The sequence below is a fragment of the Ptychodera flava genome, chromosome 14 (assembly GCF_041260155.1).
Source record: "Ptychodera flava strain L36383 chromosome 14, AS_Pfla_20210202, whole genome shotgun sequence".
Taxonomy (NCBI): Eukaryota; Metazoa; Hemichordata; class Enteropneusta; family Ptychoderidae; genus Ptychodera; species Ptychodera flava.
The window spans coordinates 39654448-39679579 of NC_091941.1; the positions used below are offsets into that span (position 1 = coordinate 39654448).

Here is a 25132-nt window from a genome sequence, read left to right on the forward strand (position 1 = left end):
TGCCGACACAATAGAACATCAAATGTTGATAGTTGAGTTTTAGGCATTCTGGTTTTGAATGAAAATAATAATACTGATAAAAGATATCTTACATTTGCAGATAAAGTAAAAGATCTCTGAAATAAAGATTTGATGGAAATTTATTAAAGGGTTAAGGGATTAAAAACTACATTTGCAGTGTTAAGTCTTTCACCTATGACTGATGCTCTCTACATTCAGTCCTAGCAAGCTATAGTGCCTGTGATCTGATCCAATCTAATTGCATTTAATTTTTGCTAGTAACGACCAGAGTTCCTGTAGTCCATTTCTCCACTACATCAAGAGCAAACTGGTTTCTCATATCAAACGGTAACTCTGTAATCAACAACTTAAAAACTCTGATCACTTTTGAAGATAAGCAATATTGATAACTTTGGTTCAGAACTAGAATGAAGTTCTCAGTTGAAATTCAAGGATTCTGTTTAAGGTAGTATGCACCTCAAATTAAAAGTACTAAACTTTTGCACAAACTTTCCTCAAGGAGGCTTTCAACAATTCCCTTTTACTTAATGACCTTTAGAATTAATCTGAGGTGAATAATGTTTATTATGTTGATCATAACACTTTCAATGAAGTTGCAAACATGTGACAAAGGTTCAAATTTACACATTACTGCAATATACAATGAAACACGTGGGCATTTTCAGTTCATATCTGGTTTTCGGCTGAGGGGGGGGGGGCAATGTTTGAAAGGCTCATTGGGAGAGGGTGCTCAGTGTTTTTTTTAATTATTATTTTGGGGCCTTTAATAAAATTCTTTGATTGCCGTCAACGAGCAAATGATGAAAACGAACAAAGTGTTTAAGGTTCAAATTTACACATAACTACAATATATGAAACACGTGAGCATTTTCAGTTCATATCTGGTGAAAGATATGCGTTCTCCGACAAAAAATGGAACATTTTTTCAATTTGTTTCAACTTAAGTTTAGTCACTATATATTTAAAGACATATGCAAGATTCAATGACAATGAACACCTGAAACATGGCAAAATTGTGGGACTCTGGGACCAAACACGGCTCGTCTGATCAGTAGCGTGGCTTTTTTTCATTTGCATATAGATTTATGATAATCCGACTTTTATGGTGGATTTCCTGTTTAATATACAATATGCCTCTATACAACACACAAATGCAGATTTATAGGTCTGAGAGTTATTAAGGAAACCGGCATCTCTGTATTTCATTCAGACTACTTCAACACCAACTCAGAAAATACCAATCCTTTCAGCCTCAATTAACACTTGGGAAAATATAATTCAAGCTTTCATCATCAAATGAGTCATCAGTTTATTAGGTATTCTTATGTCAACAAGGACATCAAATACTGTTTTAATGAACAGCTGCAAAATATTGTCTCCTGTAAATGGGTTTTAAATTGATTTTCTGTTTTAGCATTTTGTATATTTGAACAAGTGTAATGTAAATAATGGTCAATCCATTTAAATAATCTTTGTAGCGAGTTGTCAAAGGTGTTTTCAATTAGCAATGTGGTTACTCATATCATAGCAGAGCAATCAAAGTAAGGCATAAATGACACCTGTGAGTACATTATATTATGCTGTTATAGATCATCACTGTTATGGGCTTACAATGATTTTGTGTAGAATTCAGTAACACATAAATGGTGTAGGATATTGAGCACAGTTCAGAACTTACTCTGAAACATTACCAATATCATTTATGTAACTGCATTACTGTCCTATGATCATCACCAAACTTTTAAGGTTCATCAAAAAAACTTAGATAATCAGTGAATAAATTTTATTACAAATATCTACGTAGATTTGCTGCAGTTTATCTGTTTCATCCAAAATGGTATTTCTTACTAACTTTATGCAGATTCTAGCCAATTTTTGTAGTTTCACTAAATGTACTTTATTTTCCATTTTTTTCAACTTTTATTTGTAGCAGTATTTCTGTATTGTGGACATCCAGTATCACTTATGACTTTCTATTCTAATTCTGCTCTCAAGCATTCCACATGTGAATTAGCAATACAAATAACACCATCCTTATTACTTGGAATTACTAGTTGGTGTGCTATATATATGCTGTCCCTAGATATCTGAAACAAGTTCACAGACTTGAAACAATACAAATGAATTGATACATGATATGAAATGAAAGAAATTAACCAGGAAATACATATTAGCTATCCCTTTTGGCAAATTCTTCTCAAGTTCCATACCAAACAGTCTGATTAACATTTAAACTTCACATTTACCTGGTATGACATCTTGATACCAATTTCCAAGAGAACAGCTTTATTTACAGGAGATCATAGACTGAATAAAATTATAAACTACGAAATAAAAAATCAATACACTAAAAACATCCTTTCCCGGCAATAAAACATCAATGATTTTAATCTGATGGCACAAATTACAGTAGACTCAACAATTCAGTATTACTATAAGGTTATTCACAAAATACCAGGATTTATGTCCAAGTACATTGTGCAGCGGAGATATTGTCTGAGACACGTAGCGTCAATGACAATACCGAAGCGTACTATGTATGAGGACATAAATCCCGGTATTTTGAGAATAACCTTATTATTATACACTTTTTAAGTCCAACTTTACCAGAAAAAAGTCGAAATTAAGGCGTTTTTTGGATGCCTGTCGCGCACTGCTCTGAGCGATCGCGAGCAGACCGGGAATGCTTTCAGCATGTCTGCTACACAGAACAAAAGCTCAACCCGCGACACGCAGTGCACGTTGTAGAAATTTTACGTCAGCAGCATAATTTCACATAATCGTTTTGGACTGACCATGATTTTACTTTGTGAAGTACTCAATGTTAAGAAGTACATAATTTTGTAAAAAATGTAAAATTTTCTTATTTTTCCTAGTGTTGATGTAAAGGTATTTTGAGGTCAAAGGTCAAATAGCGTCCAATAACACCTAAAGTTATTGTACTCCGCGTCCTCTGATACCCAAAACTTACTGTAGGACGAAACTCCATAGGTTACAGACGCAGGTGTATAATAATAAAGGTTATTGACTGAACATGAACACTGTACGTTGAATAAATTCGCGGGGTTTTGAGATTTCTATCAGGAACCAGTGCATGACAAAAATTAAGAGACCAAGTACTTTTTCAACCAATGGTACTAGACTGAAACTTGACTTATCTCGGGAAATACAACACACATCTTTGATGTACAATTTGGCTAAAGGCAATGTGGTGTGTTATCAGGTGCAAAATGTATTTTCTGATGGCAGTGTCATTACCATTGATTGAGATAAAATCAATGTTTCAGGACGAGGCTGATAATTGAGTCCATTAAAAAGCTCCATTGAGATGAATCAGGTGTACTGTGTATCTTGAGATTTCTGAATTACATGTACTTATCCTGACCATACCTTTACGGATGTAAATGTATCACAGTCTGTGTATACAACGATGCACACCAAAGTACAGTGTGTGAAAAGCTTAAGCTTACAAGATAGCCAGATTGCCTGTGTTATGTGTTATTGTGACAAAACTGCATAGAGGAAGATCTTACCCATTGGTATTTTGTTTTGGATAAAAGTGACCAGTAGATGTGTCTTTGAAAAAGATCAGTAATACATTTGTTAACAGATAATTTGCCATTACTGAATTATGTTTGGTAATTGCTATTGATTAAACCCTGCAAAAAGTCTGTCTTTATGTATAGTCTTATAATGAAAGCACACCAATCAATTATATCAACAACAGATATTTTCTAAAACTGGCCTTTCATTCTGAGATTGCAAATAATTAAAACTTTGGTCGAGATACCAAACTGTTCCCGTGATCATTCATAAATCATTCTCATAGATAATTCACGTACAAATCTCAGATGACTACATACATGTAACTGCCACTTCCTCTGCTAAGTTACAATGTTAGACAGTTATAAAATACAATTTGCAAGTCACCTTAGCTCAACTGTTTCTTTCATCTTCATTTCCACACAAACTTTTCCACAGTGCAAAATATGGACATTTAAAGTGACTGCATTAGACATCAGCAGACTCCAACAATTGTGTATACTGGGCCACAGTCCTTCAATCTATCATATGTGGTTGAGGGATTGAGGCTACAGGCAGAGCAACACCTTTATCCCTGTATAGCTAATAATTATAATATTGCAGCTTGTATTCACTTCAAATGAGGTAAAGTCAACATAAAAGCATTTTGTCATACTGTATCATGTAAAATTGAACTCTGTAATTCATACTGTAATATGGCAACTTACTGAACAGTCAATGACAATAAAACTCTGCTGATCAAAAAGTACAATAGATGATGTAAATCTCATCAGGTATCTTCAACACCAATATAATGTGATGTTGAATCTGCAACTATACTTTCTCATTACATCAAGTTAGACTTTATGTATGGTTCAATGATCATATACTTTGCGTACCTGTGAGCTGGAAGAAATTGTTCAATTTGGTTGACAGTCTGTCTGAATGCATTACCCAAATGAATTGATATAGACAATTTTATTATAATATGCTTGAATGCAGAGTGCATGTTACTATGTCAACATATTTCAACCAACATTACCAGCCATGTAGATGGCTGTGAATTATGTTCTTATGTTTGACACTTGTAAATACTGAGATGAAACATACTCATCAACTCAACACACTTCTGAAGACCAGTTTAATGATCAGATGTATTCATTGCTTTGATTGACTTAATAGTGTGTGATGTGAGTTTGTGTATGAGAGTGATTCATGAACACTATGGTGACAGCAAGTTGAGAGATCAAAGTCAGAAAATGACATGTATAAAAACTTAGCTCAGTAAGGGGCGACGTCAAAAGATCGATGTTTGAAAAAAAACTTAATTGCTTAAGTTTGGGGGTGGGGGTTTTTGGCCCAAATTAATTTCTGTGCAGTCAAAAACGATTTAACGTCTTTATGGCAAATTTTACGTTTCAAGCTGATTTTTGTACGCTAAAACCGATCCAGTCACCTGTATTTTGTTACTTTATGATGGTTTTCAATTTTTATTTAATTCAGTGGTACATTGGTATGTCGTTTGAAAGAATTAGTACAGGGTATGAGTCCGCAATGTTTTCCAATTTTAGGTCAGTTAAGTTAGAAGGGGGGGTGGGGGGGGTCTGAGGCCAAACTTAAGCAATTAAGTTAGATTTATTATATTGAACTTTTGATGTTGTCCCTAATACTGAACCATTCTTTTTTTAAGGGGTGGGGATTTAGCTGAGCAGTTTTGACTGTTATGTCTTCACTACATGGCCTGAGGTGCAGTATATTGTGAGTCAAAACCTAACTGAGCATTCACTGAATTATCTTCAAAACAAGACCAATGATGCTTGACCTGCATCATGTGGCGATAACAATGGTACTACTGGGGTTCTACCCAAAGCCTCTTGTAAGCAGGGATATCGTTTAGAAATGCATGTTGGCATCAAAGCACATGATGAAACCATTGTAAAGTTCAATTCATTGACAGATGCAACTGGGAGTACAGAAACCCATGCAGCCATGTGGAAAAGCAAAGTGTTGTGCACAATGCATGCTGATTAAAACCTTAGAAATGATGACTTAGATAGTAAATCTTTGGAGAATAAGCAACACTAATACTCTGTCATGTGAAACATAAATCCACAGACTGTTTTTTAAACACATGGGACAAAACTAACACACGCATTTCATTCAAACATGAAGTCATTACTTGAAATCATTGAAACCAATACAACAATGCTGACACTTTCACACAATGAGCATAATTCCTCTGACAATATATCTCATATCATTTTAATGACTGAATTCCATTTTCCTATAAATTGATGTTCAATACAGATAGTTTTTAACCCTTTTGAATGCTGTAATTTTCCTCCACCAAAATTTCAGTGTAACATTTTATCAAATCGTACACGTTATGAATTTTTCTGCAAGTTTTTGATAATTTTGCACCAAATGGACATAACATTTCAATGGCTGCAATTTTGACCAAAATTTTGAGAAAAATCCGAAAAAACTTGCCTAGATCTGAAAAAAGTTGCTGGCTAAGTCATATTCTATAATGGCAACAAAAGTTGACTTTGGCACTCAAAGGGTTAAAGAATTGTGCATGTTTATGTCTGGCAGATAAATAATTGCTTCACAAAAATTTTGATTATTGATATGGTCACCAACACTTTACTGACACTTGAATCTCAATTAGACACACGAATCTATTAAATTAGGGAAAAGTGCAAAGTCCACCCAAAATCGAAGAAATTACCGCATAATAATTGGTGGTTACCAACTTCAATTTTGTTGCACACATATCAGTTTAATCAACCATTCACCACCGGAACCTCCAATGGGGGTATCGACCACTGATGGAATATTTAAACTTTCATCTCTCTCGTGAGACTGAAACAGGAGTTTAAAGAATCACAATTTTAGTCAAATTTTGGGATTTTTATCACATAATTTGTATACCACCATATTCCTGAAATCGTTGAGAACCTGGAGCCCAAAAATCACGCCGCTCTTCGACCTATAGCAAGAACGGGGCAAAATAAGAAATGAGATTACAATATTGCAAGTCGAAAAGATTTTACTATATAGGAGTAACAAGTGTAGCAAAGTCAGAAGAGCACTGTGTGTTTGCCAGTGACAATATATGGACTAAACAACAGCTTCTTGTCTCAAGTGTAGCTCACTGTGGTGTGCTTCCTTGACTTTAACAAAGATTACAAACCTAAGTCTGTAAACATAGGGCCATAGTCCCTGAAGCTACTATAGACATGGATACAAAATTAAGTATTTCCTGACTGTATGAAATTATCTCACTAAGGTCATCCTAGGGACATATAAACCAAATATTAAAGCTGTCTAACCAGTGGTTTTGAAAAAAAAAAAAAGCGACTCAACAGTTGACAGAGCTCTGCTGTGTTATGTAGAGAATAACCTTTTGTGACACATGTATTGATGAAGAAGGTGGATATCTTTGATAGCTCATTTCAGGATGGCCTGACCAAAAATGGAAAAAAATTCCGTAAAAATACAGATTTGCATATTTCATCAGACTATATTAGTCTGTAATAGCAAATAACGAGAGTTAATTACATTCTAATTAAAGTAAACAAAACTTGCTTAAATCAAGATTTACGTCATAAAATAACAGCATATTGTCAGGTTGAATCTTGAGTTGGTTATCTTTTAATATCAGTATTTTCATCCTATTAACCAAGCACATTTTAACTTTCAAATTAACATTGTAAGTAAGTTCTGTTGAATAAGTTGAGACTGTACGTACTCAGAGAAAGCACACTGAAGAGACAAATGTTTGAAACTTAAGAAGTTCAAGGTCATCAAAAGCATTATAAGGAATCATGTTACACTTTCATTGCACTGTTTACACAGATTGCACAATTGCTATAAATAGCACATGAGGAATCTTACAGCCCAGCTTTACCATAAAAACCCTATCACTTTGACCACTCTTTTAATTGACCACTCTATTTTTTTCCTCAAAAAGTAATTTTATTTTATCCTTACCAAGTCAACCATAAATGGAAATTAGAACTTTCTCTATCTTTATTTATTTGACCACCCTATCATGACAAACTATTATGAGCAATTTCTTTTAGATAACATAAATGGTGGTTCAGAATATGTCAAAGTTGGGATTCAGAAAAGTTGCCTTTACATGTTTTAATCCTCAATTCACTATGAACTGTCAAAAAAAGTTGAACTTTCTGATAATTCCACACTAAAATTATTTTGGCTTTGATGATTTCCTAATTAATTCAATTATTAAAATCATATTATTATTTTTTTTTTCTGGGTGAATTGATAGGGTTTATACAGTACAAGAATTACATACAATGTAAGTCAAACTTTGACCAAAAATGACAAAAAAAATTCCTTAAAAATACACATTTGCATATTTCATCACAATTTGAACAAATCAAAGTTGGGTTATCCCTAGGGACCTGTATACCAAATAACAAAGCTGTCTGACCAGCGGTTATGAAGAAGAAGATTTTTTACCAAAAACACCTTTTTTGGCATTAATTTGCCTATTTTCAACAATATCAAAAATTAAAAAAAATAGTTTCTCAAAATCATATTTTTCATCTACACAACAAATATCAAATCAGTAAGTACTGCGGTTCTCAAGATATTTGAGTGGACGGACGCCTCACAAACGGACATACATACATACATACATACAGACTGACGACAGACGCCGGACGGATACCCATCCCAATAGCTTCTATAGACTATAGTCTATAGTAGCTAAAAATATACCCTGGAACCGAACTTGTGCATTCTTGTACACAAGATTATCATTGAATGTTCCTGTTAAAAGGGTCCATATACTCAATGTCTTTAAAATTCGGGGACTTTCAAGGATGTTTTCAGCAATTTTCAAGGACATTTTAACATCTAAAATATCATTTTCCAGAATTCATTTCACAATATAACATTATTACATCATTTTACACATTATTATCGTGACTGATCATCTTGTCATTTTTGATAATTGTGGATTAATTATCAATTTTCCACAACTCCATTTCATTTTCAAGGACTTTTCCATCACTTTCAAGACGGCTGTAATATTCAAAGACTTTCCAGGAGTGTACAGAGCCTGCCTGTATGACTGAGCATCAAGACATGGATGTACAGTCCCTTTAGGGATTCTATAGGCTTTGATACAAAAATGGCATCAGTACTGGTGATGAGCAATATGGTTAATATGCTATGTCAGATATTAAGTATTGGTATGTTTAGTATATCCTTCACATCCTGAACCAGTGAGAGGCTGTGAGGTCTGGATTTGACAGACAAAATCTACCACACCCCAAAAAGAGACAGGAAAATATGGTGCAAAATTGAAGTGATGATGTCAAAATATTTGGAACTGACACAGACTATCATGGGTTGTACTTTCTTCTCTTGGACAAAGTATCTTTGAAACTTACAGATCAAACATCAGGTATCCTATTCTGATAATTCCCTGCTCTATCTTCCACCATGGTGGACTAAAATTATTATTGTTGATCTTTTACTGTATCTTTTCTAAACTCAGCACCACCATCCTATAAAAAGCCTCAAGACTAATAATTTGCACATGAAAATACAAATGTTGTTAGACTGGATAAGTATCAACTCTTGCATATTTTCTTGCGCTAGTATAATTGGAAGTCCTGGTAAATATCAGTACAAGTTGATAGCGAGTGAGTGCATTGCAACAGTGTGACGTCAAATACGCATGCCCTGTTGACATGGTGATTCTCAATGTAAACAAACAAAATAACTGCCACATTCTTCTGCAATCTGTTTATCAAAATCAGAAGAGTTCTGGAAGTACACGATTAATTAATGATGAGCAATGTTGCTTGACTGTATACATTTCTCTACAAGTGAGTTTAACTTGAGTCCAGTAATCTGTACTAATGGTGTTCAGTACGATGAGAGGGTATGGGTTTGTGTCACTGTGTGTTGTTAGGTTTACTGCAGTAATGATGTTGTACAGCTAAAGAATGAATTCTGTTTACATATTCTAATATTTATGTATGTAGATAAGTAAAAGAACAGACCTAAAAATAAAGATTTCCTGCTTGTTTGTATATTCTTGGCACGGGTTTTTAAAAAAATCTGTTATTACCAAATATCACTAATTCCTTGCATCATGTCAGCATTTGTGTCACTTGTTCTACAGAAGACACTAGAGTTGTTTTGTGTCTGATGCAGCACAAATGACACTCATGCTGATATGACACAGGAACAGGTGATATTTGGTAACATTCTCTAATTATCTTCATCAAGAATGAGTAACATTGCTGTCATGAAATGGAATGGAATCTTCTTGTGAAGAATTGAAAACCTTGGACAGTCAATGCATACTACACATAAAGAACATGTTGTAAAACTGATCAGGCTCTCTTGTATTAAATATAATCACCAAATTTATCACAAACAAAGACTGTGCACATTTTGAAGTAAGAAAACAACTTAATAAAATGAGAAGGTACAATTATGAAAGTGGACTAAAATAGCTTTTCCTACAGAAGAAAACAATAAATAGGTAAATAAATCAGTTTTTTGAATGTCAACATATTACAAGATGCTAGGGTACTACACAAGACATGTAACTATATTTTGTTAATGTGATATTTTAAAGTATCCTTCCAGACCACTTCTTAGATTATGCCTGAAAACCCTACATCATTGCTCACAGGTTTAGCTTCAGTATGGAAAACATTTGAATTAAATGGAATGGTCATGGTAAAATGGTCACTAGCTCTGTAAATGTTCAATACACTATTTTTCAAACTATGATTGACATGAAGAACATTATCACTTTTTGTTGATTCTTCCAGGGTTTGGAATTTATACAAGTGATAAATGGCTTTGCTACCAGTACAAATATTAATAAAGCTCAAAAAAACTGACTAAATTTATCAGGACAAGTTTATATTTGCAAGTACCACTACTCTGTCTTGCTATGGGTTCTTACAGTCACTTAACAAAACTGTAAAACTGTTGTCTAAATGTCATCAGTTTTCTAATTTTCTGATTCAAGCTTGAAATGACTCAAACAAAAGTATATTTACTCCTGTTAGGCCAAAGTATTAAAGTATATTCTTTGTTTTGCATTGGAAAAAAATGTGTGTCTTTCTTTCCTGAAAAACTCCACTAAACCTAAATGCCCAGATGTAAAACAAAGAATTTATATACTTTGTGATGCATTTCAAGTATAATTTACATTCTGAGCCAACTGTTGCATTGATTTTTGGTAATTGAAATGTACTTCTATATGCAATGAATAGCAAATCATAACACCAAGATTTTCAAAGGATAGACTTTCCCCTTTCAGTAAGTGTCCATAATTGTATTGTTATCCTACATCGGTATTTTGTGACAAAGGTGACTAAATCACATCAATTTTACCAGTATTTACCGCTTCTTAAAATTATTTCTACAAAATACCTTAATATCTGTGAGTTGTCAGTCACATGTTTTCCTAAAAATTACACTTATCAAAACTTACTTTTTACATCAGTAGTAATAATTTCAGTAATTTGGTTGACACACAAATTTGTATTTCTTGTTTGAGAATGAGCATGAGACACGACAAAAAACATTGTGGCTAATATCTTGTACATAGACCACTTCTTTGGTTTTTAATCATAGAGACACTGCTTTAGGCAAATTAAATTCAGTCACATGACAGAACAGATCAAGATGACATCTTTTCAACTATCAAACATCTTCAAATGCAGCATAGCTTCATCAGTGCAGTTCAAATTAATGGAAGGATATATTTTTTCACTAGTTCTTTGTTTGGACATTTTTCTCCTTTTCAATTTGAGTATCAAATTGTATACATAGTACACATTAAAATATAGAAAAAAAAATAACATATTTACATTATTGCCAACATTACAACAAATAAATAGTGTTTATTATTTGTTTGTTTTTTTCTTTCCATTGTCTTTGGTCAAAACATCATTGGATGATGCAGGCTTGTGAATGGTCACCATGTTGTCCTGTTGCCTTGGCAAAGCAAATTGCTTGCATCCACTCCTGTTGATCATTCTCATTTTCTGCATGGATGTAATGTACCCTGCTACTCTCCTGTGGTTTTAACCTGAATACATAGGGTTTCTTGTCTATGTGTGCTTCTGATATTTCTGTTCCTTCCAACGAAATCACTTTGTTTACATTCTGTGGATAAACAAAATAAAAAAATTCTGAAGATAACAGCAATTGATAGCCACTTCTTCGACATTGACCTTCCTGACCAGGATGTTAAATCTTAACATCAAACAGAATCGTTAACTCACTACCAGTTTTGTCATTGACTGTTCTGTAAGTTGCCATATTACCAATAAGCTTGAATAGAAATTTAACATTCGAAATGTTAGGTTGAGGTTATCTCCAATGAGGTACATCTGTCAAAGAAATTCAATATTCATTCAATAAAATGAGCTCATTCCTAAAGAAGAATTCAGTCTTAATTACTGGCATGAAATTACATGGAATAATTTTTTATTCCTGTTTCCTCAGTCAAAGCCCCTTTACTGAAAACTTCATGATTGATATACCTAATGTCTTTGATAAGAAATTCATTTAGAGAGACAACACACTAGAGTATATTGTTCACAAACCTAGACTGCAGATCAGGTAAAACTTGAGGGTAAGTTTTGTTTGAGAAATGATGGTAAAAACTTCATGTGAAAACACATTCCATGCAATCACAGATGAATGAAATGATCAAATCATCTGCAATTATATCAATCTGTTTTATCCTCAAAGTGAACTGACTTTTCATTTCTGGCATCTTTACTGTTTTACTGAACTCTGAAAATTTCATTTTTCATAAAATTTGTGCTTTCAATTTATCTTTATCCACTCTGAAGAAACAATTCACAGACATTTGTGTCTTATCATGTCTGTATTCTTTTGATTGCCAAGTCAAGATTTTGATGGTCCAGGAGCATTTGCCATTAAAATCATCAAATTTGATCAATTTTGATGAAACATTGGCATTAAAATCATCAAATTTGATCAATATACTTGAAGAAAAAGACATGTTTGACAAGCTCTTATGCAGACATCATTTTGTGTCACTTGCTAAACAAACAGACAAATATATATTTCAAAAGATCCTCATTAGAGAAAGACAACAAATTTCAAAGCAAATACAAATTACAATTTTGATGATGTTCACTACATTTTTGATGATGACAGCCTTAATTTCACTTAGTGACCAACAATCTATCACAGCAGGAACTACCTGTGCAGTATTTTTACTATAAGGAATGAAGTTCACACTGTCCAAAATCAAGAAGTCTTTAATGGTCAAATCAAGGTGAAATAAAAATCTATAGCTAGTGATGATTCCACACCTAATTTACTGTTGTGGCACAAAGTAATGAAAATGGTCACTGAAGATAGTAGGAAAATACTGTACATAAAGGAAAATGAATTAGCAATGCTGCTGAGAATATTACTTGGTATGGGATTGAAAATACTACAGTGAAATTACTTGCTCAGTCTCTGTGAAATCACTGAACTGTTACTACATACATCCAGTGCTTGGAATATATATCTGGGTAATGACCATGCACTGCTCACTTTACAGCGACATAAATGTCAAACTGCTATCTCAATACACAGCAACAACATAAAACATTGAAAATAATACATCAAGTAATATAGTAGAGCAGATTAGTGAGAAAATATTTCAAATGGTGATACAAGCATGAAAATTGGCATGGAGGCACTTTTGGGGTCACTTTTTAAGAAAAAAACGTTAGCCACGCAAAAATCCAATATGGCGGCCATTTTCCAAGATGGCCGCCAACTTAACTTCCTGTAAAACGAAATATCAATAATTTGAGAAGATGTGTACCGATTTTAGCAATTTTTATGGCTAAATATATGTTTTACACAATGCGGAATCTATTTCTTGCGGTATTTTGTGAAAATTTTTGTTGATTTAGACAGAAAATGAGTATACCTGCTTGCTATCGCAAACATGAAACCATGAATATGTTAATGAGCTGAAAGTGAAATTGCAAATTGGCATATTTCTGTCTCATATGGTTAAAAGGGCACATGGAATCAATATTCTAAAGTAAGTAAGCAATAAAGAGCCATGAATCATCCTGATATATAATAAGCAACATGCTAATATTGCAAAAATCATCGCTTCCTCACCAATTTAAAGATGGCGAGGAATATTCAGCAAATATATCATAATTTAAAGTATTTAATTGATTGTTTTCTCATGTAAAAAGTCCAACTAAATGTCAAAGGAATGACGTCATTCACTACCAGGGCACACTGGTTGGCATCATTGCTGTGAAACCCAGCATGGGGTTCAATGTTAGCTAAATATGGGCATGTTCTGTAACATGTGTCACAAGTATTTAGTGTCCCAAATACTAAGTAATCAGCCCCGATTTTGATTAGTTAGTCGTACCTGAATTGACAGGATGTGCCAGCGCGGGAGAGCCGAACCAAGGATGACGGGGCTTTAGTCATCTGGATGGTGTACAGATCGCACGGGACTTAAATGGCATTGGATGAACGATCGGACTAGGTGTAGGGCAAAATAAAATGCAAGAACCTAGTTGTATCCCATACAATAAAGTGTACTAGAAAAATATAGTTGCTGAATTTTGTCAAATTATCTTTCTGGGAATATATGGTGGTAAAAGGATAAACCCTCGGCCATATTCCTGTCGATCAGATTGAAGAATAAACTTTAAAAAATAGGTTGGTAGAAAATGGACTCATCAACATCAAAGTTAAAAACAAAGTGGAAAACTGACTGGACTAAATGTTGCCTCTGTCAGCAAGACAAAAATGAGGCCTTAAAATCTCCTCCAGTTTCATATGAAATGGAACAAGATGGTTACTGTAATATTGCCAAAAACATTCCTTTATTTCATGAGATAAATGCTCTTCCAATCATTCTTGATCCAGCAAGGTTAGACGAGGGAGATGGAATAGAAAATACTTTAAGGAAGAATAATGCTAAGTATCATCAAAGTTGTCGGCTGATGTTTAATAATACAAAACTGCAGAGAGCTAAAAAGAGAAAGTCCTCTGATGATGAGACAACTTTTGATGTTGCTAGAGGAAAATTAAAACGCACCTCACAGTTAAATACGTCTGAATGCTTTTTGTGTGAGGAGCAATCCCTAACTCTGCATTAAGGGAAGCCATGACCATGAAACTGAATGAAAGACTTAATGAGTGTGCTAGAGTTTTAGGAGATGGAAAGCTTCTGGCAAAACTCAGTGGTGGAGATGTTGTAGCACAAGAACTGAAATACCATCCTGCTTGTCTAACTGCATTGTACAATAGAGAACGAGCTCATTTCAGGGCAGAGCAGAGGGAAGGCAACATGCAAAACCTTACAAAGACAGAAATGTATCCAATAGCATTTTCAGAACTTGTAACGTATATTGTTGAAAACAATGTTAACAATAGTGATGCTTGTCCCATGGTATTCAAGCTAACAGATCTTGTAAACCTCTATGAGCAGCGGCTTAAACAATTGGGTATTGACTCACCAAGTGTAAATAGAACAAGGCTAAAGGAGAAGCTACTTTCTCATATACCTGAGATTGAAGCACATCAAAAGGGACGAGATATCATTTTTGCATTTAAGAAAGATATTGGTGTTGCATTGTCACAAGCTAGTGAATATAGTGACACAGTTCATTTAGCAAAAGCTGCTGAAATTATACGAAAGGAGATGCTGAACCATAAATCTACTTTTGGCTTTACATTTCCTCAAGGCTGTGTCGAAGAATCTATTCCAGCAAAACTATTACAGTTTGTTTGCATGATTGAACACGGTGCTGACATAAAGTCACAACTACAGTATGGTGCAACTCAAACAGACCTCACAATTGCCCAGTTGTTGCAGTATAACTGCTATAGCAAGCCAAAAGAAGGAACGAGTACTAAAAGACATTCAAAGGAACGTGAGACCCCATTCCCACTGTACATGGGTCTGACTGTCTTTGCAAAAACCAGGAAAAGAAAATTGATTGACATCCTTTCAGAAAATGGCATTTGTGTACCATATGACAGAATTTTAGAAATTTCAGCAATGTTAGGGGAAGCTGTTGTGTCTCAATATGTAGAAGATGGTGTGGTGTGCCCACCTGTACTGAGAAAACATTTATTCACCACATCTGCTATTGACAATATTGATCACAATCCAACTGCCACCACTGCTGTGTCATCATTCCATGGTACAAGCATATCTGTATTCCAGCATCCCAATTCTAATAATAGAGGTACGGAACGACAAATGCAAGTCAACACCTTTAGTAAGGCACGACGAGTACCTCAACTTCCTGAGGCATACACCAATATCCAACCAGCATATTTTACAAATAAGCACCCTACTCCTCCAATGGCTACGATACTGGAATTACCATTATCAGACATCAGCCATTTCAAGAGAAACATGTCAATGGAATATGACTGGTTAGAGAAAGTTATGCTTACAGAAGAAGTTTGTGATTCTGGGTCTACTTTTATAACATGGTCAGCTCATCATGCTTTGCAAAGGCGGAATCTACCTTTTGAAGTTAGCATTTCTTCATTATTGCCTCTTCTAAGAGACCAGGCACATTCTGTTGCTACAATAAAGCATGTCATGAATAAAATCAAAGATGTGGTTGGCTTCTTGAATCCAACACAAACTCCTGTAGTTGCAATGGACCAACCTCTTTTGCATTAGCCAAGCAGATCCAATGGCACTGGCCAGAGTCTCATGGAGAGGACAAGTTTGTGGTAATGTTTGGTGGATTACACATTGAAATGGCCGCATTGAAAACCATCGGAACTCTTTTGAAAGATAGTGGTTGGACAAGCGTTCTTGTTGAGGCAGGAATAGCATCAATTGGTACAGCAGATTCCTTCCTTAAAGTTTCAAGTGTTACAAGATCAAGACAAGCACACCAGATTACAGCTTGCGCCTTATATCAGCTCATGAAAGATGCATACAAAGAAAAAATAACTGAGAATCCTTCTGACCAGGAAGAAGTCATAAATTTGAGCGTTGGTGTGAACAAAGGAAATGTGAAAGCCCTCAGTTTCTTTTTTGGTCAATTATTCTAGAACTTGAGCTGACTATCTTTATATTGATTCGATCGTTTCGAGAGGGAAACTTCAGTTTGTATCGTGAAGCATTGTCTGAGCTTTTGCCACACTTTTTTGCCAATGATAATGTTCATTATGCTCGTTGGCTCCCCATTCATCTCAGAGACATGATGTTAATTGAACAATCGCATCCTGAGGTAGCCAGAGAATTCCACAATGGCAATTTTGTTGTACATAAATCTGGCAGGGAATTTTCAGCTCTGGCAATTGACCAAGCTCATGAACAAAACAATGGAGTTGTTAAAAGTGATGGCGGGGCGATTGGTTTAACTGAAGACCCCTCTGCTTTGAGGCGATGGATGGTGGCAGGGCCTGAAGTAAGCCGTCTTGTAGGACAATACGAAGCATCACTTAGAAATCAAGATGAGTCTCCATTGAAATCAAAAACCCATCATGAACAATCTCTTTCTGCACAAAAGAAATTCTTTGATAACGTGCAGAAACTGAGAGCTGTCATAGAGGACATGGGAAACCCGTTTAAAGAAGAGTCGAAAGACTTATTGGTTTTGAACACTAAAGACATTTTAGACTCTAATGTTGCTGACATGATAACAACACACTATCAAAGAGGCAGAAAACAATGCAAAGAGTTCGTCGAGGGGCTTCAAAACCAAGAAAAATGCTTGTTCTATGAGCCAATCAAGAAAAACAAGAATAAGTTTTTCACAAATGTACCAAAAACTAAGAATTCAAAGTTGACTCTGCTGAAAGATGATTGCAGTTTATTCTCGCGCCTGTTCATTTCATGCCAGAGTAGACATTGTGACCTACAAGAATTCTTCAAGCATGAAAATCAGGCATACCCTGTTTCTCTTAGTGACAGTGGTAAATTGCATTCTTGTCAAAAATCTCAACTGATGCAAGTTCTTCAAGAAGACGTCATATTGCCGGACTTTGAACCTTCTTCAGAGGCGATTGTTATCGATGGGTCAGCTTTGGTAAATATTTTGCCACCACGCACATCCAGGACTTTTGATGATTATGCAAAAGAAGAATTTATTCCGAAAGTAAAGTTTTATGGTGATAAATATAAGAGAACTGATATTGTCTTTGATGTATATCTACCTGACAGCTTAAAAGCTGAAGCCAGATCAAAGCGTGGTAAAGGTGTTAGGAGAAGAGTTATAGGAAAAAGTAAGACGCCAACTGATTGGCGCAGTTTTCTCAGAAATGACGACAATAAAACAGAACTTTTCCATTTTCTCGCAGACAAAATTGGTCATATAGAATCACCTAATACTATTATTGCCACAAAAGATGAGAATATCATCTGCAACAAAGTAATATGTCCAGACAATCTTGTACCATGTACTCATGAAGAGGCAGATACAAGAATATTTGTACATGCCAAACACGCAACAATGGATGGTATAAAGGTGCTTATGATCAGAGCAAATGACACTGATGTTGTCGTGATAGCGGTATCTGTCTTTTCCACACTCCAGGAGATCGGACTAGAGCAAATGTGGATTAGATTTGGTTATGGTAAGGACATGAGATGGATTCCAATACACGACATTGTGTCCAATATAGGACCATTGAGAGCTAGTGGAATTCCGTTCTTTCATGCTTTTACTGGTTGTGACACTGTTTCTGCTTTCCGTGGTAAGGGAAAGAAATCAGCATGGCGAACATGGAATATCTTTGAAGAAGTCTCTGACACCTTTAGAAGACTCAGTCAACAACCAATATCAGTCACTGATGACGATCTTACATCTTTAGAAAAATTTGTCACATACATGTATGATAGATCCAGCACCATGACAAGTGTGAACGAAGTACGATTGGATCTATTTGCAAGGAAGCAACGATCATATGATATGATTCCGCCAACTCAGTCGGCACTTTTGCAACACTTTAGACGTGCTGCTTATCAGGCAGGACATATTTGGGGCCAGGCAATGAACAATTTGCCAGACATTCCAACACCAAATGACTGGGGATGGGAAAAAAGAGGTGACACTTGGTGCATATTTTGGACAAACCTTTCTCCTATCGCTTCAAGTTGTCAAGAGTTGAAAAAATGTGGTTGTAAGAAAGAATGTGGTAACAGATGTGGGTGCTATACCTGTGGCCTCAGTTGCACAGTACTTTGTAGTTGTACTTGTCTTGACTAGTATCTTAAAGTTGACTACTGTTAAGTAATAATCCTTATAGTAATTATTTGATATCATGTTTATGTGTTGAGTTGAATAAAAAAAACCATATAAATATAATAAAAAAACAAAATATGAATGAAAATGAGTAAAAAAATGAATTTTTGGACCTAAAATTTGTATTTATAATAAATAAAATAAACAAAATAACAAAAAATGTGAGTAAAAATGTTACATATGGGCCACTGGGTGTGAAATTCACATGTTTTATCACAAAATATACATAAATTGACAAAGGAATTGGAATTACAGTGCCTTATATTGTATTTCGTGATTTTGCTGGCGGCCATCTTGGAAAATGGCGGATATACGGCCGCCATTTTGAAATTTTTGATGGCTAACGTTGTTTTCTCACTAGGTGAACAATCATTAGTAAGCCTACTAATTTTCATGCTTGTATCCACAAGTGAAATATTTTGCCAAAATATCACTCTAATCTGCTCTACTAATATCATTTTCCTGCAATAAAGTTCTGTTTGTATGATCAATATTTGATGTTTCTATTACATTTCCTGTCTGAAACATAGCATTAATCATTTTACTACCAATTTTTTTCAGTCATTACTCAGTAATTGTTTTAGATATATTTAATCATTTCAAATTTTCATAAAAAGACATCAACAGCACATAATGGATCCATGTAAACACCAATAATTAGAATCAAACAGCTGATACCATTTCCTAAATTACCAATTAACAAATGATAAATGATATCAGAGAAATCACACATTATGCAAACAAGACCCACCTTACAATCAATTTCCTATTACTGAATGATTTAAACCCTATGTTATTCACAGTAACTGGAGCACCCTCACATTGAGTTTGATCTCTTTTTTCCAACACAGTATCTAACATTTCACAATATATTATATTTTGGAAAGAGGAGACGGGTGTAGGTAGTGCTGTCGTAGAGATTTGGATTCCAATCCATCACTGACATCAAATACACTGAAGAGTCTCAAAGCTAACGTCTACTTTCTCTCATCCACAGCAAAGACACAAAATATGACTGAACAAATACAATTTAAAGGGCCAGTAGCTGTAACTTTTGATGATAATTTTGGAGGAAAAAGATTGCCAGGTTCATATGCATCAAAATCCATGACAATAACTTCCCACTCACATAGGCTTCTTGAGTAGGTCTATGACCATGCATGAAAGAAGTAGTGAGACACGGCGGCTTATTGAATATCAATTCTACATTGCGCATTGTTGCAGTTTGAATGTTACATACAACGTGTAGACAGCATTTGGATTGGACAGCAGTTAGATTCTTTTGGGTCACTTTTTACAACTGTTTGAATAATCATAGTCTGTAGTCATAGACTCAGGTTGTGTGTAACATTTATCACTCTCGCCTGTGAAGTTTTCATTAATTTTCTAAATGTTTTAAAAGTTGATTTATGACTTATTACAAATATCTTTGATAGGCTGGGCATTTAAAAAACTTAGCAAATGCATTATTTCTATCTTAAATGAATGTATGCACACAGTTTGACAGATGCTAGTAATTTGAGAAAAGGCACACTTTGTGAAACTCTTCAAATGGTATTTAGAGAAAACATTTCTCTATACAGAATTAAACCTTGTAGATTGTTTTGTTATGGTTTTCAATCCTCATACATTCTGAAAAATTCTACATAGTCTACAAACTCTGAAAGTTCACCAGCATTGATTCTGACATAGCAAGGCAACCTTTTATTCAGAAGATCCCACAGAATTGATTTATAAATTTATTGATCTACCCACGGACTGTAGCCCCTGTAGCATGCAGTGGTACTCATCACAGGATTATTACAATGAGGTGTATTTCTATGGTATTGACAACATTTTTTTTGCTTACGATACTTTAACCTACAGCAGACCATGGGTTAAATAATTCTATTTTAATGTGAAAATCAATATGGAAATATGTATGATAATTACCTGCAATGCTAACCAAAAATACTGGAAGAGAACACTATTTTAAAATGACACAGATCTTAAGGATGAAATTACAACTTGAAAAGCAGCACCTCCTATTCAGGTTATGATTGATCTCCTTGGGAAATCATTCATACAAAACTAAAGTTTCATTTCATTCAGTATTTGTAATAATACATCTACCGAAATTTAACAGTATTTTGAAAAGACTGAACAGACACAAAGAAATTCACTATCTTATTTGCAAAACAAGAGTTGTCAAACAAACTTTCAGTCTAACATGACAAGCCTTGATTTGTTAACACTGATCTAATTGGAAATGTTTATCAAATTAATGTATTCTCCTGGCTAAACTCATTAATACTTTGCTTTCAGGTGTAATGTGTAGTAGCAAGGAATTAGGATGTAAGGTCCCCGTGAGATCTATGTAAACTCAGTACACCACGTAAGAAGTTGATTGCACTGAGGTAGAATATAGACAAGCTGTGAGATCTATGTAAACTCAGTACACCACGTAAGAAGTTGATTGCACTGAGGTAGATCTATGTAAACTCAGTACACCACGTAAGAAGTTGATTGCACTGAGGTAGAATATAGACAAGCTGTGAGATCTATGTAAACTCAGTACACCACGTAAGAAGTTGATTGCACTGAGGTAGATCTATGTAAACTCAGTACACCACGTAAGAAGTTGATTGCACTGAGGTAGAATATAGACAAGCTGTGAGATCTATGTAAACTCAGTACACCACGTAAGAAGTTGATTGCACTGAGGTAGAATATAGACAAGCTGTGAGATCTATGTAAACTCAGTACACCACGTAAGAAGTTGATTGCACTGAGGTAGAATATAGACAAGCTGTGAGATCTATGTAAACTCAGTACACCACGTAAGAAGTTGATTGCACTGAGGTAGAATGTAGACAAGCTTAAATAAATGGATGAGAAACTATTAATGAGAGAAAGAATTGGAATTCTGATCTTCAGAATGTAACAGTGATAGAGCATCTGTCTCCGGCAAGAACACAATCTTGAATTTAACCACAGTCCCTGACTGTGATTTAACAAGTGTACATAATTGATAAACAAAAACTCTATTTTTAACCCAAGTACCACTTTCGACAAGACGTTATATTTTTGCTATTTGCCTACAGAGCATTACAGCAACAACTAATGGTTAGAATAAATCGAATACACTCTCCACAGCTGTGTGTCAAATATGAGATAAAATAGTATTATACATGATTCAATGGTATGGACTAACAAATGATTATGTTCATAGACAGAAAAGATAAAAACTAATATTATATAGGGCTCAGCCCTTGGTGTCGCGCCAGGGGTTAAGATTGGCAATGTTATTTGTATTGATTCATGATAAAATATAATTAATTGTTACTTGCTATACACGTTTGTATGACAACTATGCCCAGTTTCCCTCTGATGAAAGCAGTTCACGTACGTACACGACGTCAGACCCTGCAGCAATGCAGGTATAGATTTTCTGTATTGTGTAAAAATGTTGGACAAAAATTGGCAATTTTTACCATGATATGATAACAGCGTATTGTGTTAAACAAGGGACGTATTATGCCATCATTATCATTGCAATGGTAACCTCACTGCCCACCTTCCACTTGCAAGCTGAAAACTATAGCGTTCCGTCTAAAAACTGGCAATTTTTGAATCTAGTTATTGACACAGGGGGCACTTTTCTAAAATTCTATCCCAGCATTCTTTGCGTATGCCTCCCCCGTTCATATGCACTACAGTATTCACTCTTTTTCTATTTTTTATGCGATCTTTTGTATCAGCGACAAGGTGAATAATAACACTTACTGGCTAATAAAGAGATATATTTTATAAATGGCATGTTATAAGATAATAATTTGCACGTTTCATATTTGTTTATTTACGAGAACTCAAAAAAACATGGCGGCGCCTATGAAAGTAGGGTACACTTCCTGTTACTCGCATAGTATATTATGAATACGCGCATGCATAGTCAGTAAGCCGCTGGCGCGACTATAAATATGACATTATAATTTTTCTGATTATCATGAAAACTGCATGACCTTCCCAAATTTTGCTACTTTTCTTGGGGTCACAGCATACCAAAACATACCAGAGCAAATACAATTGCTGCCAACCTATCTTATTTAATAGCGTTGATTGCGATTTCGGGTTTGTTACTAAATATAGCTGCACGCGCGCGACTTTCGGACAAATATGCTGAAATTCGGACAAATTTTGTCATTGTACGCGCGGCTGTTGTTGCAGCTTGTAGTCTCAGTCATCAATTCTTACGAATAAGTGTGACGCTAAATAGCCATTCTAACACTCGCAGGTTTTATTTTCGTCGTTTATGCGGAAAATGCGCACAAATGTTTATTTATGCATATTAATGAGAGAGAACAGTGATGTCATTTGCGATCAGAGCTATTTTAATCTTGTTTGCAATTTTATATGTGAAAATTTACAGCCAACTTTATGTCAAAAACTACATTTTCCCATTTATACAGATGCCTACAGGAAGCACATTTCTGTCAAACATGTTAAATAAAATGAATCAACATCGTCCCTGATTCAACCTGGTAAACTTTGATCCAAGTTGTGATTAGCTTTGCTTAAACTGTGAAAATTCTGTGCATCACAATGCTAATCATTGCTCTTTTCATGGAGGTAGGAAGAGATCTTTTCCAACCTCCATGCTCTTTCCGACTAAAATCAGCATTTTGCTGTTCATGTGTCGTAACGCACTTTATACACTGTGAACCCCAATAGTCCAGATCTGTTCATGAATTTTGATCCGCTTAATCACTGACAATATTGCAATGTGTGATGGTTATAATTTAGTACTCAGTTAGTAGGCCATCTAAAAAACACAATAAATGATTATTTTATTGTATCCCGATTTCCTCATATTTCTTTATTATACTCCCTTCGTCACCTTATGTTACATTGGAAAGGGATTTACGACGTTAAAACATCCAAAACATTATTATTGCCATCCTTAAACTGAAATATTTTGATCGCATACATGTGCTATATATTGTCTGATTGTACGTAGCGTTCGTATGCATGTTACGGGACGTGGACTGTACTGCGTACCCACGTCCGTGTGGCAATGTGTACCAAGCCCAAGCCTCATGTTTACAATTAGTAACCGGAGCTGATGCGAATAATGGCTGGAAATTGTTAAATTAAAGAGGTTAGCCTCGATCACATTTAATATCCCCTCGGTTCGCAATGAAATGCAGCACGCACATCTGAGTGCTCAATATATAGACAGGTTTCCTTTCGCCTTTGGGCAACAAGACTCGAGTGCACAGATATGAGACAGTTACTTACGTTTTCCGTGTTGCCGTAATGTAGTTGAGTCTTCTTGAGGCAAAACCACTGCCGTTTCCATTTGTGAGTAAGTTTTGTTCTCTTCATCAACCAACCTGACTTTTGATATTCCGTATTGGCTTCCTTGTTGTCGTCTGTAGCGCCGTTTTCGCCGTTTACGTTACTGTTGTCAGGGTGCTCGACAGCAGACGAAGCGCTGTGCTGCTGTTCCTCCGCCATCTTGTAAAGATCCTGGGTGGGGATGTTTGTTTGTTGTTGACACTTTTAACCCACAACTTACATCATGTAGCCTACCAATGATAAAGTGCACTGAGATCGCTGCAATGCATTTGTAGCCAGTGTTGCATAACCCGCCCTCTCTTCGTGCCTTGCGGAGTAACGAACACTTGACGAAAAAATATACAAGTGAACGAGGTGCACCAGTTGTTTTACCTAAGCTTACTTTACGCATGAGCTGGAAAGTGCGGTTCACACCATGTGTCGACCCTTTATACTTTTGGTGCCATCTTTGAAGTAATAAATGTGTGCTTGTGTGGTCAAAATGTAAAAAAAAAAAGATTCGAACAGAAATATTCAAAAGTCATTTCGTCGTAGCCGAAAGCAAGACAGAGGCCTCACTGTTGCCACGGTTACCACTAAACAAATTTAGATTGTCATGGTTGCGGTAATGTTGTTGTGCAGGTAGTGCATAGTGCGTACTATATTGGACCTTACATTACATGTACGGGGAGGTCCCTGTGTAAACTTGTACAAATTGAACAGAAAATTTCTACAAAATGTCTTTAATCACATTCACCTTCAATACTGTTGTAGTGGTTACGGGTGAACAAAAATTATCACATTTCTATGAATTCACTTTCCATCATCGCGTTAAGCTTAAGCTTATTTCACGTTTAATAAGAGTTCCTTTAGGCCCCCCTCATCCCTGGAAATCACTTTAATTGCGGGCTTTTCTTGGAAGAAACACATCAAATACATCATTTGGAGGGGTTTAGAATTAGGGTTAGTTTTAA

General features: G+C 35.3%; 1 protein-coding gene and 1 long non-coding RNA gene across 2 annotated transcripts; one reads left to right on the forward strand and one right to left on the reverse strand.

Moving 5' to 3' along the window:
• The first annotated feature begins 5792 nt into the window (after window positions 1-5792).
• On the forward strand, window positions 5793-8844 carry LOC139150471 (uncharacterized). Its single transcript, XR_011556234.1, has 2 exons — window positions 5793-6747; window positions 8284-8844. It is a non-coding gene; the product is annotated as an uncharacterized lncRNA (long non-coding RNA).
• Window positions 8845-8922: 78 nt separating this feature from the next.
• LOC139150470 (PH domain-containing protein DDB_G0274775-like) lies at window positions 8923-24559 on the reverse strand. The gene is made up of 2 exons (XM_070722857.1): window positions 24120-24559; window positions 8923-11721 (listed from the first exon to the last, which is right to left on the reverse strand). Exons 1-2 carry the CDS (start codon window positions 24336-24338, stop codon window positions 11503-11505), a joined length of 438 nt encoding a protein of 145 aa, XP_070578958.1. The 5' UTR covers window positions 24339-24559; the 3' UTR covers window positions 8923-11502.
• Between the last annotated feature and the right edge of the window lie 573 nt (window positions 24560-25132).

Excerpts from the sequence above, each read along its gene's own strand:
- LOC139150470 (XM_070722857.1), bottom strand. The coding sequence starts at position 24,338 with ATGGCGGAGGAACAGCAGCACAGCGCTTCGTCTGCTGTCGAGCACCCT. Across the intron at positions 11,722-24,119 it reads ATTACGGCAACACGGAAAAC|AATGTAAACAAAGTGATTTC; the intron begins GTAAGTAACTGT and ends GTTTATCCACAG.